At 38.9% G+C, this 14,692-nt stretch overlaps 1 protein-coding gene and 1 pseudogene across 1 annotated transcript; one reads left to right on the top strand and one right to left on the bottom strand.

Annotated features, from left to right (window-relative positions):
* Positions 1–23: 23 nt before the first annotated feature.
* Positions 24–1,357, top strand: LOC130983281 (protein MITOFERRINLIKE 1, chloroplastic-like; annotated as a pseudogene).
* A 1,443-nt stretch (positions 1,358–2,800) lies between these two features.
* LOC130979736 (receptor-like protein EIX2) lies at positions 2,801–3,865 on the bottom strand. The gene has a single exon (XM_057903262.1). The coding sequence runs from the start codon at positions 3,863–3,865 to the stop codon at positions 2,801–2,803; it is 1,065 nt and encodes a 354-aa protein (XP_057759245.1).
* Positions 3,866–14,692: the final 10,827 nt, after the last annotated feature.

Below are 14,692 nucleotides of genomic sequence, written 5' to 3'. Positions count from 1 at the left end.
TAAGATACGTATGTTAACTTGTTAAGTGTTTACCGATAATTTTGATTTTGCGCTTTTATTTTTTAGCTCCGCTGTCTCTGACTGTGTTTAACGCGCAAGGCAAGTGGCCGAAGCTCACACCAGATTCTCTTCAATGGAGGCCAGGATCTCATCCTCTCTTGGCCTCCCTACTCCTAATTCAAATCCCCACCGCCACCCCACTAATTTTCCCTCCATCCTTAATCACTTCGCCGCCACGGCTACAAACCCTCCTTTCGCTTCTACCACCGCCACTGCCACATACCCCACTGCTCACAGCCCCCAATGGATCCGGCCCACTTCAAAGCCCGCTCCAAAGCCCCAAACTTTGCTCAAGAACCTCACCGTCGTCGAGCGTGCACTAATCGGCACAGCCGGTGGCGGAATCGCCGGCGCCTTCACCTACGTCTTCCTCCACCCGCTCGACACAATCAAGACCAAGATGCAGACCAAAGGAGCATCCCAACTTTACAAGAATGCCCTTGACGCGGTCGTGAAGACCTTCCAGCAAAAGGATATTCTTGGATTCTACAGTGGCGTATCTGCGATTATTGTTGGATCCACCGCTTCTTCTGCAGTGTATTTCAGAACCTACGAGTTCGGTAAGTCATTTCTATCCAAAATTGAAGGGTTCCCTTATGTGTTGATTCCACCAAATGCTGGTGCAATGGGGAATATTATGTCGTCTGCTATTATGGTACCTAAGGAATTGATTACTCAGATAATGCAAGCTGGTGCAAAGAGAAGATCTTGGCAGGTTTTGGTGAAGATTTTAGAAAAAGATGGGTTTTTAGGGTTATATACGGGTTACTCTGCTACATTGCTGAGGAATTTGCCTGCTGGGGTTTTGAGTTATTCATCATTTGAGTACTTGAAAGCTGCGGTTTTGAACAATACTAAGAAATCTCACTTGGAACCTGTTCAGAGTGTGCTTTGTGGCGCACTTGCCGGCGCAATTTCAGCTTCGATAACCACTCCTTTGGATGTGGTGAAGACAAGGCTGATGACTTAGGTTCATGGAGATGCTGTGAACAAGGCTGCTGCTGCGGTGTATGGTGGGGTTTCGGCAACGGTGAAGCAAATATTAAAGGAGGAAAGTTGGGTTGGACTTACCCGTAGAATGGGGCTTAGAGTTCTTCATAGTGCTTGCTTTTCAGCATTGGGTTACTTTGCATTTGAAACTGCTAGGCTCACTATACTGCAACAATATCTGAGGCAAAAGGAGTTGAGTGAAGTGCCTGCTTCTCCTAGCTGAGGCTCATGAGTTTATTGCTGTATTGCCGGTATTTCAGATTCTCTTTGGTTCTCTCTTGCTTAGTTTTGCTTGTTAGATATTGGTTACCCCTGTTATGTTTGATATCTGTGCAATTGACATAAGTAGTTGCTTCAGTTAAATACATTAGGAAGTTAGTTATCCTGTGGCTAAATGCTCGCATAGTTAATATAGTGCTTCAAGCATGTTTTTATCATGAACTCATGATACCTCACTAGGCTATATGCAAGAAATTTGTTGTAATGCTTTCAATTTGAAGTGATCTTGCCAATTTTGGCATAGTTTTCACTTTCCAACTCAACTTATGCTTGGTGTAATAGGATCTATGAATGGTTTTATTCTGTTGTCGTTCAAGATCATGTTCCTCTTTCACTATTGCGGTTTGGTTAATTCAGACGAGTGAGCAACCTTGTTAGTAGCTGATTCTGGTGCTGAAAAGATAAGATTTCAGAATTGGAGCTTGTTAAAAGTGGCTGAAAGGGATATTAGAGAGTGTAGTTAGTTGAGGTGTTAGTTAAGCTGTTAAGAACCCATGTAAAAGTTTGTTATGATGTTAGAGAGTTAGTTACTCTGTTAGCTTAGTCAGCAGCTTATAAGTGAAGAAGATAACAGAAGCCAAACTTGAATTTCAGTATAGTACGGGAACTAGAAGATAAGAAAAAAAATGCAGAGAGTGATAAATTGAAATTGAGTTATTAGAGCATCATCTATCAATCTATTTTTAAAATAAAGTTCTAGTATGGTAATACTCTTGATCAAGTATAATTATAAAGATATTTGAAGAGGAATAGATTATTCTGAAAATAACTTACAAAGATATATGAATAGGCACATCACTCCATTACATTATTCTGATAACTAGAGATACAAAATACCACAAACTAAGTTTGATCGCAAAAAGTGATAGATTATACGAACTAAAAATTTTATTGAATATATAATTCAACAACTCCAACACACTACATGTATCTTGGCCCTAGCAGCAACCACCCCCAATAAGTCCATCCCAGATTAGAAGTGCAGAGCGCATCTGCACCAAAATGCAACCAAATGGATGTATCATGTGTGTGGATATTCTACAAAATATGTAGAACCATAAATGCATTAATAAATATGAAGGGTTTTTTTTTTACTATTCAAACTTTTGTATCTTAAACTCTCATCCTTTTAAAAAAAATAGAAAAAAATGTGAAAGTTTAAGATAGAAAAAATTTGGATAGTAAATTTAAATAACAAACACAAAATATATATGCTTTTCTGTTCATATAATTATTTTAGTCAAGTATTCCCCATTAGGAAAAAATAGAAGCTATATATATATATATATATATATTCTTTTTTTTAACCCCCAGTAAAAGTACCCAAGAACTATAATTTAACCATTTAAAAGTGCACAAAATCATTAAAACTGTTGACATATATGAGGAGGTAGTAATTAACGATAGGTAAAGAAAATGAACTAAGAATTCGAGATAGAATCTATAATCTGAGTACCTGCGAATCTTGAAGTCACTTGTGGAACCTACACATCTTTAATGCCACAATTACATATATGTAGTCTGCCCATTTGTTCAAGAATCTGAGATAAGCAATTCTCCAAGGCCTCCAAAACAGTAATGGCCCTAAAAGGCCACAAAAGCCCGTGAAAAATCCAAAACCCAAGCTCATGTATGATGCTTCATAAAAATCTGAATTGTCATCTGCATCATCATGTGTTATTGGTTCTTGTGGCTTTGTTAGTGTTATGTCTTCTGGACAGGTTTTGTGTAGTTGCTCACCACACAGATTAGGATTTCCTTCAAAGAAAAAGGCTCTAAAGGTATCCATGTGTCTCCCTGATAGAATTCTTCCAGACAGATTGTTGTATGACAAGTCTAACACACCAATCCCATCAATTTGGGACAGACTTGAAGGAATTCTACCACACAAATCATTTCTTGATAGGTCAAGGGAATCCAGAGAATTTAGATTTCCAATTTCTGAAGGAATCTCTCCTTTTAGATTGTTTCTTGATAAATTCAGTTCATTTAATCCAACCAAATATTCGATCTCTTTTGGAATTTCACTGGTTAACTGATTACCTGAGAGATCAATGGCCTTAACACCAAACTCTAGATCCTTGAACCAGTTTTCCACACCTTTCCACATTAAAGTTATGTTAACTATGTACCGATCAAGATAAAAGGTATTTTTGTAATAATCATAAATAGTATTCATATCTGTACAACTCCCAGTTTCAGTTATGTTAATGCTTTTTTTGGATATTGAAGTGAAATTCTTGATGAATGTTGGAATTCCATTTGATAGGTTATTCCATGAAAGATCTAACACTTGTATGTGCTTTAAATAATAGAGATGCATAGAAAGATTTCCAGAAAAGTGATTTTCTGACATGCTCGAGAGAATCAATTGTTGGAAGCTGTCACCAATCCAAGAGAGAATTGGCCCAGACAACAAACTTTTAGCCACATCTAACACAAACAAATTGGTGCAATTCTTCAAACTAGAAGGTACTTCTCCCATCAAACTATTGTTTCTTAAGACCAAAGCTTTCAATTTGTTAAGGGAGCCCATGGATGGTGGGATCTTCCTTGACAAATTATTATTGCTTAGATCAAGAAAGAATAATGTGTTAACAGATTCCCAATAATCTAGTAGTTGTCCATTTATTTGATTGTCTGCTAAAACTAGACTGACGAGCAAGCTTGTAGCAGTAGTGCTGTTGTCACACAATAGTGATGACACATCTAAAAATTTATTTCCAGAAAGAATCAACCACGAAGCATGCAGCAAAAACAAAGGAATTGAACCCTCAAATCAATTTGAATTCAAATCTACATATGCTCCGGGATGTGATAACCTTACTGGTAAAGTTGGAATAACACCTTCAAAATTGTTGTGGGACATATTCAAATAATATCCAAGTTGCAACTTGTACCAAAATGACTCAGGAACAGAGCCATGAATCCACGCATCAGAAATATCCAGATAATCTATGTAATTTTGAGTCAGTAGCTAACTTGGAAAGCTAGGACCCATCCTGCAAGATACTAGTTCCAAAACTACTATTTGGAAAGGAGGAATCCAGTTGGGGACAAAATTTAGAGATAATAAGTTGTGTGACAAGTACAAGTATTTTAATTTAGAAAAGCTCATGAGATATGATTTAATGATTTCACCCTTCAAACAATTATTCTGTAGGTTCAGATACTCCAAGCCAGATAACAATTCGATGCTTTTAAGTATGTGAGAGATTGATGTATCTTAATTTGGTAAACAAGCCAATGTGTTCTAGAAGATAACAGTAAAGAAACATATATAGCTGAGATCAGAATATTCCAAATTTTGCAAGTCAATCAATATGAAGATTGTTGAATATCAGATTAGAGATATAGGCTGTATATAAGTTATTCTGAGAGATATAGGCTTTATATAAGTTATTCTGTTTTGATATAGTTTCTATTTTTAGATATCTGGTTCTGTTGTATCTCCTAGTATTAAGGAATATTATCTCCTAGTATTAAGGGATTTCATTTCTGTACCTATATATATATATATATATATATATATATATATATATATATATATATATATATTGACGCTGAGAGATGATTCTCTCAAGGAATTCATCCAAAACACAATCCTTGTCTCACTCCATTCGTGTATTTCAAGTTGGTATCAGGGCGGGTTCCGACCCAGCTCTGGTTTCTATTTGTTTTTTTTTTCTTTTCTGGCTGTAATCTCTTAGTCGTGTTTCTTTTTTCCACCAGCTGACACTATCAGTTGTGTCTCTTCGTCATAAACTATTTTTTCGGTCAAAATCTTGTTAAATATCAGACCCACTCTGAAGCAACCCTAGAATCAGAACCGGAAAGCCAAGTTCGGCCTGTCCCTAAAATTTCACCGCCGTCAACTACGCGTGAACGTCACGCTCCGCTGCCCAGTTTTTTTTTCGGCCCTCGTTTCCCTTCTACAGGTGTTTTCCAGCCGTTTCTGAGTGTCTGCCATCATGTCTTCTGAGGTAACCCCCGACACCAACTCCAATGGTGGCAAACCGGCTGTTCTAACATCTTTTGTTTCTGGAACCGCTACAATGACCTCTGAAAAATTGATGGGTACCAAAAATTACCTTTTTTGGGCTGATTCTGTGAAACTTTGGTTCATGGACCAAGGCTATGAAGACCACCTTACTAAATCTGTTGATGATGTTCGCGCCGCTGACAAAACCACTTGGAAGAAGATTGATGCCCAGCTATGTAACCTTATGTGGCAGACCATTGATCCACCAAAGCTGACTATGTTTTGGGTTTACAAAACTTGTAAGAAGGTGTGGGACCGTGCTAAAGCTTTATACACTAATGACATTGCAAGACTTTACAATGTTGCTAAGAAGCTGTGTAGTTTACAGCTTCAAGGAACTGATATAGAATCTTATGGGAAGCTGTCAAGGAAGAGTTTTTGACTCTCCTTCCCTATGTGTCTAATGCTGATGACCATCATGCTCAACAGGAAAAGCTGTTTTTGGTACTTACGTTACTTGGGTTGCCAGCTGAACTTGAATCTCTTCGGCAACAAATATTTGGCACCTCACCTGTTCCTTCCCTTCAGGACGTATTTGCACGACTCTTGCAATCCGGCCCCTCTCTTGAGACCCATACTTTTGACCAAACTGCATTGGCATCCCAATCTTCTTCTCAAGTGACCTTTCAAGTGCCCACTCGAGGCGACCGTGGCGGTCGTGGTAATGGTCATGGTAATCATACTCGCCTTAGTTGTACCTATTGCCATAGGATTGGTTATACTCAGGATAAATGTTATGCTCTCCATGGTCGTCCTACCAAGGTAGCTAATGTTGTCCAAACTAATGAGCCATCTGACGTTCACTCTGCCGTACAACCACAAGGGATATTTGTCTCTGGCAATGATTATGATGAATTTCTCCAGTACCAAGCTTCAAAGCAGGCATCTACTCCCGTTGCTTCGGTGGCCCACTATGGTAATTCTGTTGCTTGTATCTCTCATTCCTCTTCTCTTGGACCATGGGTCCTTGACTCAGGTGCTTCTGATCACATTTCTGGTACTTCTTCTGTCCTCTCAAAACTTGAACACCCTGCATTTCTTCCTTCTATCACTTTGGCTGATGGTTCTAAAATTGGTACTAAGGGAATAGGTCAAGCTACTCCTCTTCCTACATTACCTTTGAAATTTGTTCTTTACATGCCCAATTGTCCTTTCAATTTGATTTCTATTAGCCAACTTACTCGTTCTCTTAATTATTCTGTTACCTTTTTTGCTGACTCTGTCATTGTACAGGATCGAGGGACGGGACAGACGATTGGTACAGGATGTGAGTCTCAAGGACTGTATCGGCTTGCCTTACCCACTACTACTATGTCTTCTGTTGCTGCTGTTGAGTCTCCGGACGTGGTCCATTGTCGCCTGGGACATCCCAGCCTCTCGAAGTTACAAGCTATGGTCCTAAGTTTATCTCGTCTTGCTACTTTAGAGTGTCAAACTTGTCATTTAGGTAAACATGTTCGTAGTTCTTTTTCAAGTCGTGTCAATACACGAGCTGCGTCTCCCTTTTCTGTTATTCATTCTGATGTATGGGGACCTAGTCGTGTTACATCTCATTATGGTTTTCGTTATTTTGTCACCTTTATTGATGACTTTTCTCGTTGTACTTGGTTATATTTAATGAAGGACAGATCTGAATTATTTGCACATTTCAAGTCTTTCTGTTCTGAAATTCAAAACCAATTCAAAACTTCAATTAAAATTTTATGAAGTGATAATGCTCGTGAGTATTTTTTAGCACCCTTTTCGTCTTACTTGTCCTCCCAAGGCATTCTACATCAGTCGTCTTGTCCTCATACCCCTCAATAGAATGGTGTGGCTGAACGTCACTTGATTGAAACTGCTCGCACTCTTCTTCTCCATACTCATGTTCCCCTTAAGTTTTGGGGTGAGGCTGTTCTGACTGCATGTTATTTAATTAATCGTATGCCTTCTTCTGTTTTGCAAAATCAACTTTCTCATTCCATTTTATTTCCTCATGAGCACATTTTTTCTCTTCCACTACGAGTCTTTGGTTGTACTTGTTTCATCCATGATCTTACCCCAGGCAAAGACAAGTTAACTGCTCACTCTATCAAATGTGTTTTCTTAGGATACACTCGATTTCAAAAGGGTTATCGTTGTTATTCTCCAGCTCTTAATCATTTCTTTGTGTCTGCAGATGTCAATTTTCTTGAGAATACCCCTTTTTTCTCTGCACCCGACATCACTTCACCTTCCATTATGGAGGTGCTTCCTGTTCCTTACTTAGATGGGCCTCCTAGTCCCACAAAGCATCTCCAGGTTTATCATCGCCGCCCACGGCCTGCAGTCCAAGATAACTCATCTCCTGAACCCGTGGTTGAACCGTCCTTGGATCCTTCTTCAGGAGTTAGCAGTAGTCCTCCTATTGCTCTCAGACAAGGTACTCGTTCCACCCGTAATCCTAATCCTATTTATAATTTTCTTAGTTACCATCGTTTATCATCTTCGCACTATGCTTTTACCTCCACTTTGTCTTCTGTTTCTATACCCAAAACAACAGCAGAAGCTCTTTCACATCCAGGGTGGCGCCAGGCTATGATTGAGGAGATGTCTGCCTTATATTCTATTGGTACTTAGGATCTTGTTCCATTGCCACCAGGCAAATCTACTGTGGGTTGTCGTTGGATCTATACTATTAAGGTCAGCTCAGACGGAACCATTGATCGATTAAAACCCCGCCTTGTGGCTAAGGGCTACACTCAAATCTTTGGTTTGGACTATGGTGATACCTTCTCTCTTGTTGCGAAGATGGCATCTGTCCATCTTTTTCTTTCTATGGCTGCCATTCGCCATTGGCCTCTTCAACTTGATATTAAAAATGCTTTCTTACATGGTGATCTTGAGGAGGAAGTATACATGGAGCAACCTCCCGAGTTTGTTGCTCAGGGGGAGTCGTCCGGCTTAGTATGTCATTTACGCCGATCTTTATATGGCTTGAAACAATCCCCTCGAGCTTGGTTTAGTCGCTTTAGTGCTGTTATTTCCAAATTTGGCATGATTCAGAGTGAAGCAGATCATTCAATTTTCTCCCGTCATTCTTCCTCCACGACCTCCATATATCTGGTTGTTTATGTGGACGATATTGTCATTACTGGAGATGACCATGAGGGAATCACTCAGTTAAAACAACACTTGTTTGATCACTTTCAGACTAAGGATATGGGGAAGTTAAAATATTTCCTATGAATTGAAGTGGCACAATCTAATACTGGGATCTGTATCTCACAGAGAAAATATGCTCTGGATATTCTTGAAGAAACTGGAATGTTGGATTCTAGACCTGTAGATACACCAATGGATCCCAACACAAAACTTAGTCCAGATCAAGGAGAACCTCTTGCAGATCCTGGTAGATATCGCAGATTAATTGGCCGATTGAATTATTTGACAGTCACTCGGCCAGATATTTCATTTGCCACAAGTATCCTAAGTTAGTTTCTTGACTCCCCATGCGATAGTCATTGGGATGCAGCTGTTAAAGTCCTTAGATATATCAAAGGTGCTCCAGGAAAAGGTTTGTTGTATGAAGATAAAGGACATAACCAGATTGTTGGGTATACTGATGCAGATTGGGCAGGATCTCCATCTAATAGACGTTCTACATCTGTTATTGTGTTTTTATTGGTGGAAACTTGATATCTTGGAAGAGTAAGAAGCAAAATGTTGTAGCAAGATCTAATGTGGAAGAGATGTTGAATAAAATTGGTAATATTCTGGGAAGAACTTTAAAAGTGGACTCAAACACAGCAGATAAATGCAGAGGCAAGTTTGCTAGATTATGTGTGGAGCTGAATTTAACAGAGCCTTTAGTGTCCCAATACTCCATTAATGGAGTGAGATACACAGTAGAGTATGAAGGGCTTTATAACATCTATTTTTCGTGTGGAATGGTAGGGCATGAAAAACCAAATTGTCCGAAAATAATAGCACAAAGTAAAGTACAACAAGGTGAAGATATGGGGGAGAATGGAGGTGATGGAAACGGAGGGGCTCAGCAGAAGACAAAGGGGCAACAAGAAAAGGATAGTAATGGAATGTTCATAAAAGACAAGGGCAAGAAAGTAATAGAAGAGGAAGAAAATGGATACGGACCATGGATGATTGTGCAAAGGATAGTACGAGGAAAAAAGACTGGAAAATCCAATACGGGAGAAGGTAGTGGGAAGAACAGAGACGTTGGAGACGTTGGCAAAAAGATTACCACTACAGTAGGGGGTACGAGGTATGCGGCGCTGAGTCGTGTTAATGAAGATACAAATGTTGATGAAGAGAAGGAAAATGATCAAGAGAATCTGATTGTGAATAAAAATGACCCACCAAGGACTCACAAAGCCTTTTGAAGCAATCAAAGTTTAGCCCCCAGAAAAGACCAAACTGGACCTAAACATATGCAAGTCCAACACCAGACCTCTACCCCGATTATCATCTCAGCTTCCCTAATTGACACCAAAAATGCCCAAACCATGCCCCAAAATGATAAAAGTGCTTCTCTAAGTAAAAAAACACAAAGAACACCCCCAGCCAACAACCCTAAACTTCCTGTAAAGACCTCCCCCTTGAAATAAAAAGTAAACCCAGATAATCCCCTTGACCACAACAACAACTCCATACTAAACCTTCCTCATACCCAAACCATGAATAACATCAACACTCCTTTGTCCCAAACCCCCAATTCTCTAGAAGAATTTGTTCCAGAAACTGTTTAGAGAGATGAAAAGATGACTGATCAACTTGACCCTGAACCCAAACCTCCATATATGAACTCAGTTGACAATGAGATATTGATGGAGGCTATGGAACAGTTTGAGGAGCAGCAGGGAGTTGCGTACAACCACCAGAAGAGTTACATTAACCTCAATGAGGGAGATTGTATAGAAGAAAACACAATGGAAGAGAATCGAGAGGAGAGAGAAGAGATGGCGATGGCCATCTGATCTTCTGCGTTCTGATATGACCAGGTTTTTATTTCTTCTGTTTATCTTAGATATGATCATCATGTCCTGGAATTGTAGAGGGGCGGCTAGTGAGAGTTTTAGGCGCACCCATTTAGAATTTGTGAGATTACATAGACCAGATGTGGTCATATTGCTCGAAACAAGATGCGGTGGGATTAAAGCCAGGAATGTCATTAGCAGTTTTGGTTTCTCCTTTTGCCATATCAAAGAGGTCGTGGGATTTAGTGGAGGTATATGGATTATGTGGAAAGACCTTTATCTAGCTATTGATGTGATATTGACAAAAAATCAGTTTGTACATATGAAGGTGAAGAGAGGAAATGAGGAAGAGTGGTTTCTTACTGCCGTCTATGCTAATCCTCGGGAGGATAAAAGACGAGAGTTGTGGACTGATATTCATCATATCAAACAGAATATTATGGGAGGTTGGTTGGTAGTGGGAGATTTCAATGAGATATCTGATCCATCTGAGAAGAAAGGTGGGGTAGAGTAGATTCTGGAGCCTGCAGGAGATTTAAAAGGTGGATTGATAGTTGTGCTTTAATAGATTTAGGGTCGGTGGGGCTAAGGTTCACTTGGAGAGGGCCACAATGGGAGAACCTAGATAGAGTTTTCAAACGTTTTGATAGAGCTCTGTGCAATTCAGATTAGAGATTAAGATACCAAGAAGCAATAGTTGATGTTCTTGCTCGTGTCAATTCGGATCATCACCCAATTTCGGTTCACATGAATCCTAAAGGTATGGTGATCAAAGACAAGCCGTTCCGATATGAAGCAATGTGGGAATTACATCCAAACTTCAAAGGGTTCGTGGAAGAGAAATGGAAGGGGCAGACTCATCTCAATGGTGCGCTGAATCTGCTTATGAAGGATCTGGCAATATGGAATAAGGAGGTGTTCGGACATATCGGAAAACAGAAAAGGAAGATTTTGAGTAGACTTGGTGGAATTCAAAGGGCTCCCTTTTACGGTAAGAATCCGTTCTTAGATGATTTGGAAAGAGAGCTAAGGAATGAGTTGGAAGATATCCTGGATAAGGAAGAAACTATGTGGATGCAAAAATCAAGAGACCAATGGCTAGTAGATGGTGATCGTAATACCAAGTACTTCCATACCAGGATAGTCATCAGAAGGAGGAAAAATAAAATTTTAAAGCTAAAGAATCAAGAAAGTGATTGGATAGAGAATTATGAGATGCTTGGCAAGCATGTAGTTGATTTTTTTCGGGCCTTGTACTCAGAAGAAAATTATAGCTCTGCTAGCTTTCATTATAGTTTTGATTACCCCATATTAGAAGATGAGATAGGGAAGAGCTTGTATAAAATTCCCTCGGAGAGGGAAATTAAAGATGCAATCTTTAATATTGGGTCTCTTAAAGCACCGGGACCAGATGGATTTCCATCTCTTTTCTACAAAGAGCACTGGAAAATCATCAACGACAGCGTTTTGCAGCTGGTTAGAGATTGTTGGGTCTACCCAAAATTAATAAAAGGGATTAACACTACTTTTATAACACTTATACCAAAAGTGAAAGTCCCGGAGTATATCACACAATTCAGGCCAATTGCTCTATGCAATGTGAGCTACAAATGTATTTCTAAGATCATAGTTGAGAGATTAAAGCCAGTTCTAACAGACAGAATTGCCCCTTTTCAATCATGTTTCGTTCCCGAGAGAAAGATCCACGATAATATATTGATTGCGAAGGAGCTTATACATGTGATGAAGAAGATAAAAGGTAAACACGGCTTTATGGCTATTAAATATGACTTTGAAAAGGCATATGATAGGCTTAAATGGAGATTTTTTAGACAGTATTTGATTGACTTTGGTCTGGGAGAATCCTTTACCAGCCTAATCATGGGATGTGAATAATCGGTCTCGTATAATGTGCTTTGGAATGGAGGAAAAACGGAGGAATTTCACCCAACCAGAGGCTTAAGACAGGGAGACCCTATATCTCCTGACCTTTTCGTTATTGTTATGGACCGTCTCTCTCAAATGATAGAGAATGTAGATATGGAACAATGGAGACCGATGAAAATAAGTAGAGAAGGGCCACATATTTCACACCTCCTATTTGCTGACGATCTTTTGGTTTTTGGGAAAGCTAGCAAGGAACAGGGGAAAACCATCTTGGAATGTATGGGAGAGTTTTGTCGAATATCTGGTATGAAAATTAGTGTCTCAAAAATAAATATCTTATTCTCTAACAATGTAGGAAGAGCAAACCGGAAGGCCATCATTGATTTGTGCCATTATCAAGAATAACAAAGCCTGGGAAGGTACTTGGGTGCTATGCTAACAAACCATAGGAAAGGCAAAGAAAAGTTCAAGAATGTGATTGATAGAATGCAAAGTAAAGTAAAAGGGTGGAAGGTTCAATGTTTATCCTTAGTAGGAAGAATTAATATTGCAAAGACTGTCCTATGTCCACTTCAAAACTTTGACATGCAGCATTCAAGAATACCTAAAGGAGTCTGTCAACAATTAGAGAGGATGCAAAGAAGCTTCATTTGGGGAGAAGTACAAGGCCAGAAAAACATGCACCATGTGAGCTGGAATACTTTGTGTCTGCCAAAACAGATGAGGGGGTATTGGAATGAGAAAATTAGATATTGTTAATGATGCTTTCATTATGAAGATGATTTGGAATTTATGGACTGAATCGGACTCTCTCTGGACACAAGTAATGTACAATAAATATATAAAAGAAAGGGAAGATGAGGTTGGAAGATCCTATAGAACAAATGACTCTCCTCTTTGGAAAGAGATGACAAAACTATGGGTAAATTATAAGACAATTGCCACAAGATTATTGAAGACGGCAAAAGCACCTTGTTCTGGTATGACAAGTGGGTAAAGGAAGAAAATTCCTTAATTAGAGCTGCCATCAATCCAATCCCAAGAAAAAAAGAGAATGAAACTGTCTCAAAATATGTAAATCAGAATGGTAACTGGAATTTCGGGGAACTTAGTCATTTGCTCCCATCATCAATTATTGATAAAATTATATCCATCCCTCCTCCCAATGAAGGTAACACGGATTCGATATGCTGGAATCATACACCTAATGGTATATTTTCAATTGCCTCAGCCTATAAGAACTTGTCCCCGGTCAATAACACTCATAATAACATAAGACGGAGCAGCATATGGAAGTAGAAGGGACAAGAACGAGTGAAGATTTTTATATGGTAACTTGCTCATGGTCGATTACTTACAGCAAGTAGAAAAGCAAAATTCATGGGAACAAGCCCCAATTGTCATCACTGCAGGAACCAGCAAGAAACTATTATTCATGTGATGAGAGACTGTCCTAAAGCAGCAATCATATGGAAACAGATTATTAATCCGACAGTAGCAACTACTTTCTATGGCACAGATCTCCATAACTAGATAGTGCTAAACTTGGAGAATAATATTGGTAAATCTTCTCTTTTTTCTTGGAAAGACGATTTCTTTATTACTTGTTGGTATTTGTGGAAATGAAGAAACCAAGAGGTTCATGCCCCACCTTTTAATAGACCTCAAAATGCTGTGTTGATCATCAGAAATGCCATAAATCAGTCAAAGGAAGCTTTCAAGAAATTGAACATGAAAAAAGGACAAATAATAGCAGAGACAAGAATTGAATGGAAACTTCCCCCAATTGGATGGGTGAAACTGAATACAGATGAATCAGTAATAGAAAGTGTGAGGACGACGGATTGTGGTGGATTGATCTGGACTCATGAAGGTGATTGGGTAGGAGGATTCATGGCAAATTTGAGAAACTGTCACGCCTTTCACGCAGAACTATGGGGTGTCTTTTATGGTCTCAACATGGTATGGGACTTGGGGATGAGGAGAATTATTATTGAGACTGATTCGTTAGTTTACAAAGAAATAAGTAAAAGAAAGAAAAGCCAAAATTACAACTCCTTGGTTAGAGAAATTCAGAAACTAAAGGATAAGCCTTGGGAGATCAAAGTCATGCACACGCATAGAAGTGGCAACGCCTCCGTTAACCACTTGGCCAAAGCTAGTATAAGAAAACAATTTGAATTTTATTTTCTTGATAGTCCACCTGAAGAAATGAAAGATCTCCTTTTAAAAGATGTAAACAGGGGCACTAATCCCTCCAACTAGTTATTTGTTTTCTTTTCTTGGGCTTAGGCCCCGCTGGTTTACCAAAAAAAATAATCATATTACGTGTATAAAAAAATAGAATTAGGATCTTCTAAAATAAAAAAGGTGATAAAGTGGTAAAATAAAAGATTAATCACTATTAATTTTATAATTTTTATAAAATGTATATCTTAATTTAAGAGTGATTAATTTCTCATTTTATTATTTTACTAAT

This window comes from Arachis stenosperma, chromosome 5, assembly GCF_014773155.1.
Source record: "Arachis stenosperma cultivar V10309 chromosome 5, arast.V10309.gnm1.PFL2, whole genome shotgun sequence".
In the NCBI taxonomy this organism is placed as follows: Eukaryota; Viridiplantae; Streptophyta; class Magnoliopsida; order Fabales; family Fabaceae; genus Arachis; species Arachis stenosperma.
The sequence above is the reverse complement of the archived record's forward strand: the minus strand, read 5'-3'. Positions and strand labels throughout refer to the sequence as shown.